Raw genomic sequence first — 5,429 nt, 5'->3', positions numbered from 1 at the left:
TCCTCTTCCCTTCGTGACGATACCCCCGGGCCACTACTGCCGAGTGGAACATCCCATCGATATCAAGTAAGGGGGTGGGGCTTGTGCATATGTACATGTACATGTATAACTGGGATTAGGAGTAGGCCGAAAATATTTATTTCTAGTTTGGGTCATTTTGAATTTTTGAAATATTGTCAAATTAAGAACTGAACCCATGAATTAAAAAAAACTTGCAAAAATTAGCTATTTCTTTACAGTGGATGTAAAGGAAGAGAGAGAAAGTAAGAGAGAAAGAGAGAGAGAGCTAGAGGTGCTGTATGTAATGTATTAAATGTAGCTATTACATTCATGTGTACATGTACATGTACTGTGTGGTTCATTAATTCATGTTCATGTTGTATGGTTACATGTACTTTACTTTGGTTCTGTTCCCAATAGTAAACCAATAGTTGATGGGAAGTTATACGAACTGAGATTTGGACACAGAGAAATAAGACTCCATGGGGTAAGTAATTAATAATAATAATAATAATAATAATAATAATAATAATAATAATGATAATAATAATAATAATAATACTAATAATAATAATAATAATAATGATAATGATAATAGTGATATACATGTACATATGTTACTATTAATATTGGTTGTTAATTGGTTATTGGTCAGACCATAATAGCTCATTAATTTCTATAGCATCTACTTAACTTCATTGCTGTTGGTTATGAACCATAACAAGTTTATTGAAGTGTTGGTGATTATTTCTTAACCTTTTCATTTCATTATTTGGAATCATGATTACCTTCAACTGCCTCTAGATGTAATTACATATTAGTAGATAGTGTGGCTAGTGTGGCTAGTAGCATCTTCCTTATTTGGTAAAGTATGCATTCTGTTAAAATAATAATTGTTATTACATTTCTATATGGGCATGGACACCATCTTTTAGCGGGTAAACCCCTTTAATTATTAATATTACTATTGGAAATATGACTACCGTATAGCGAGTAATTTTCATGGCGCTTTATTTTTGTGGCACTTTATTTTCGTGGTTTTGGGGCTTTCCACGAAATTTAAACCCACGAAATCATTGCCCTTACAGGCTATGTAAACTGTCGACCATGAAGATTAAACCACGAATTGCTCCACTAGGAGCAAAAAGTAATAAAGATGCAAGGAATATGTAATTTGCTATAGATATTTTATTCATGCATGTACATGTATTGTAGATACAGTCCAGCCTGCCTGGAGGTGTGTGTGTGTGTGTACATAGCTTTTGATGACACACACACACACACACACACACACACACACACACACACACACACACACACACACACACACACACACACACACACACACACACACATATCAGAGGTTAGGTTAGGGATTTCCCCCTGATTCCCCTTGTATAGACACAACACATGCTTCCTATTGTTTGTAATTAGCTGCATAACATAATGTTAATGTTCTCATTATAGTCTAATAAAGTCTATTGCTTTAGTTGCTTAGTTTAACTTCTTAAATGTTAATGTTCTTTAGTCTAATGCTTGCTCCTTAAATATAAATGTTAATGTTTTTGTCATTTCCTTTAGGATCCTTTCCCATTGTTTCCTGGAGAGAGATTACCTGAGAGTGGCAGTGCAACTGGTAGGTTCTTATTTATTAATGTACATCAGGGTTTTGTAATTGAAAGTTTGACTCTGCACCAATTTGACTCAGATTTACTGACATTTTGCACCAAATGACTGTTTTTGCTCCAATATTGTAAAAATGGCAGAATTAACATTAATTTCCTGAGCATATTATCCCAAATGACATTGGTAATTGTGGCCCATAGCAACCTGAATTGAGCCAATTGAGTGTCAATTTGACTTATCAAAAACACTGGTGTACATGTACATATACATGTATGTGTACATGTTGATGTATCTCTGAATTGTAATAAAGGTGGACCTACTTCAAGCAAACATAAGGATTTAGGAGTGTCTTACAATAAACCACATCTTAAATTAGAGTACTACCATACTGTCCTGTGTGTATATGCTTGTTGCTCCTCCCATCTCTCTCTCTGCTTTATCTCCCATTGACCATTTCCTAAGTCATTATTTCATTGCATTGTATCATTGTGTGGTCATACATAAAGCAGGAATGTTGTGAGTGTGTGCCTGCTTTGTTGGCAATTGGAAATAGGTTGTGTCTCATACATGTGCATGACTATAAATTCTTTCATTAATATTAAGGCTGGGACGAAGCTTCCAAAGCTTCGAAGCTTCCAAAGCTTCGAAGCTTTGTTCAAAGTGCTGCCATTCGAAGCAGAAAAAAGGCTTCGAAGCTTCATTATTAGTAGTTATTAATAGTTAATGTGGTCAAAAGTTTACATAGGGATTGTCTACCCAGACCACAAGTTTATATAGTGAGCTGAACTATGACTTTGACAGTATAAACAGAGGCGGGTGATAATTTTTGATGTACAACGAACCTTCGAAGGCTTCGAATTTTTTTATGCAGAAGCTTCGAAGGTTGCAAAATGACCTTCGTCCCAGCCCTAATTAATATTAATGCGATTATAAACTGCAAGGAGAATGGTAGTGCAACATGTTTCCCACCTTCTGCTGCCTGCACACATGAGATGACAATAATCATTACAGCTTGAAGGACACAATACATCAAAGGAATTATGAATGAGAAAATGACATGCCTATTAGATGCCATGCACATACAAAGTTTATGTTAATATTCATGAGAAGTGATAATGATTATCCTCTTAAAAATCACAGTTCACTATGTAACTGTGTTAAGTTTTCCTAGTTTATTTACAAACTATAATTTGTAAATAAATTAGGAAAAGTATCTCCTTTCTGAAATCACTTGCTAGACATGTACATGTAATTATAGTATAGCATGCAACACAAAAGAGTGTTTACATGTATATCTAATCCTGTATCCCTCTCCTTTCTCTCTCTCTCTCTCCATTAGATTATTCTCGTGCTATCAAGCGTCTTCCAACCATAAAAGCAGATCATGGGATACACTTGAGTGCTCTGGTTGATATGGAGGAGACTGATACTGCCCCAGCTCGTAAGGCAGGGGATGAGTGGCAGCTGAGAGGACCATTGACCTACTTACCCAAACCAGAAGAGGTCAGCATCAATTGTAAATGTGTAAATAAACATGTGTAATGCTTTATTGCTTTATTGCTGCATTCCATTGTGACCCACAAACTACATATGTATATTGGATTAGTTAGCTATTCCCTGATATCAGAAACTGTTAAACAGCAGCTGTTATTTGCATGTTCAATCCTGCTGTCTCCTTTTCTCCTCTATCCTCAGCAAGTAGTAAAGATGGTGTCTCCTATTATAATAACTCCTGGTCATGCTGTTCGTCTCAGAGCTCGTCAAGCCTTCACTGACGCTAAGGGAATGTAAGACTAACCACACCCACTAGTTAATTAATAATTATTAATAGTTATCGTTGCACTGGTGAGGAGTGGTTGGTAAGGGATATTGGAGCTTATCTACCTGATGTGTATGAGGAGGTGAGGATTATTATAGTAGTATAAGATATAGCATGTAGTATGTTGATTCTCATTATAGTACAATGTGTATTTGCTATAAGTGATAATGTGTATCAAATTACAGTACATATTATACACATGTACCTGTGGGGCACTTGCAGTATACCCTTGACAAACTTACACATTACGGTATTTACTATTAAACCTCATAACAGTGAACACACCTGTGGTTTGACTATGATGTGTCAGCAGTATCATGGGATTGTTGAGACAATGAACTAACAATATTCATAGTTTAAATAACCCACACAATGTAACATAGGGTCATGACACAACTTAGCCACCATAAAAACAAGTGTAATGTGTAATTCCTGGTATAGCAAGGCTACAAAAGTAGTAGCAGCCATTTTGTTTGGGGGTGAATCCTACTATTAATGCTACTGCGTTACTAATATTACATGGTTGATTTCTCCCTCCCTCTTTAGGTAGTAGAAGAGGTTGATGCTTACACTCTAACACCAAACAATGCTTTACACATCAGAGCCAACTGTAACTTCACTGATCAGTTTGGTAGGGGGAGAAGGATTGGAGAGGAGTGGCTGGTTAAATATGATGACACTGAATCATACATACCTGATGTCACTGAGGTTAGGAAACACTTTACATGCACAATTTGTCACAAGCAACAAAAAGTATATCAAGAATGTAGCATGTTGGCAAACTTGGCACACTCTAGACTTTGTATGGCTCATTCTTACTCCTCCCTCTATATATCCTACAGGAGGTAGTGAATGAGGTCCAGTTGACTGTTTTATCCCACCATCAGTATTGTGTGGTTGTTAATCCTCTTGGTGATGATGGTAGACCACGTCTTGGCTGTAGGGAACTGAGGAAAGGACCTAAGACATTCTTCCTTCATCCTGGTAACTGATTTAATATTAAAGAAGCATTGATTTCATTATAATGATTTGCAATTGTCATTGTACGTACATGTTGTAAATGTACATGTAGTGAGGGATTTGATATGTCATGTATACACATGGCCTTTGTTTGGCAATGCACAAATGCACAATGTGACTGTGTGTACTCTTGTCCAGGTGTCATGTATGCATGTTATTCTTTCCCTTTGTTTCCTATTTGTAGGTGAGAAGTTTGAGAGAGGGATACAAGATGCTATTATATTAGAATCTGATGAAGCTCTTCTTGTCACTGCCCAAGAGGAATTTGATGATATTACTGAAGATGGTAAGTAATGGCCTATTCACTATACTGTGTTTGATCTGGCATCAGCCAAACATAGTCAAGGAGTAAGAGAGTTTATGATGACTAAATGACGTGTTTGTTTAACATTTACATGACATTGTGAAAGCACACAGAACGTGTTATGAATTTACAGTAGAATATCAGTTGTTAAGAATAAGATATTCTTAGCAACTGATATCCTACTGTAACTCATAACACAAGAATTGCTTTCAAGCTGATATTTGGTGTATGGGAGAAAATAGAAACTAATGTTGATATGTACATTGTACTATTATATGTAGGTAGTAAAGTCCATCGTACCCCTGGTGATAGGTGGATGATTCATGGACCAACTGACTATATACCTAGAACTGAGATTGGAAACATACAGAGGAGGTTAGTATTAATGTACAGTTCATAAAATCAATTTAATGTCAATTTAATATTCTGTGCATTATCTGTTTGTAAGGATTCATTGATAACAAGAGTACTCTTGTTGATAATTGTTAGCAAAGTTTTGGGGTTAGTAGGAAGGGTTATCAAGTAGGTGGAAAGACAAGATATTTTTATAGCCTGGGGAAGTCCTTATAGTGGGAGGAGGGTTAATAGTGTGAGAGGGGGCCTCTACTATAGTCAAGCTATTGTGTACATGTGCTTTATACAGTTTTTATCTCTCTACTG

At 36.1% G+C, this 5,429-nt stretch overlaps 1 protein-coding gene across 4 annotated transcripts in view; it reads left to right on the top strand.

Annotated features, from left to right (window-relative positions):
- Positions 1-5,429, top strand: part of LOC100637325 (major vault protein-like) — a 47,110-nt gene that overhangs the window by 20,053 nt on the left and 21,628 nt on the right. For 3 of the 4 annotated variants that reach the window (XM_019993814.1, XM_019993815.1, XM_019993816.1), the window contains exons 3-12: positions 1-66; positions 421-487; positions 1,582-1,636; positions 2,966-3,129; positions 3,322-3,413; positions 3,458-3,527; positions 3,992-4,153; positions 4,288-4,429; positions 4,650-4,751; positions 5,051-5,144. In XM_019993814.1, the coding sequence (XP_019849373.1) occupies positions 1-66; positions 421-487; positions 1,582-1,636; positions 2,966-3,129; positions 3,322-3,413; positions 3,458-3,527; positions 3,992-4,153; positions 4,288-4,429; positions 4,650-4,751; positions 5,051-5,144 (1,014 nt within the window). The remainder of the gene's footprint in view (positions 67-420; positions 488-1,581; positions 1,637-2,965; positions 3,130-3,321; positions 3,414-3,457; positions 3,528-3,991; positions 4,154-4,287; positions 4,430-4,649; positions 4,752-5,050; positions 5,145-5,429) is intronic. The other variant, XM_019993817.1, reaches the window with a different exon arrangement.

Source organism: Amphimedon queenslandica, unplaced genomic scaffold, assembly GCF_000090795.2.
Source record: "Amphimedon queenslandica unplaced genomic scaffold, v1.1 AMPQUscaffold_13487, whole genome shotgun sequence".
Taxonomy (NCBI): domain Eukaryota; kingdom Metazoa; phylum Porifera; class Demospongiae; order Haplosclerida; family Niphatidae; genus Amphimedon; species Amphimedon queenslandica.
The sequence above is the reverse complement of the archived record's forward strand: the minus strand, read 5'-3'. Positions and strand labels throughout refer to the sequence as shown.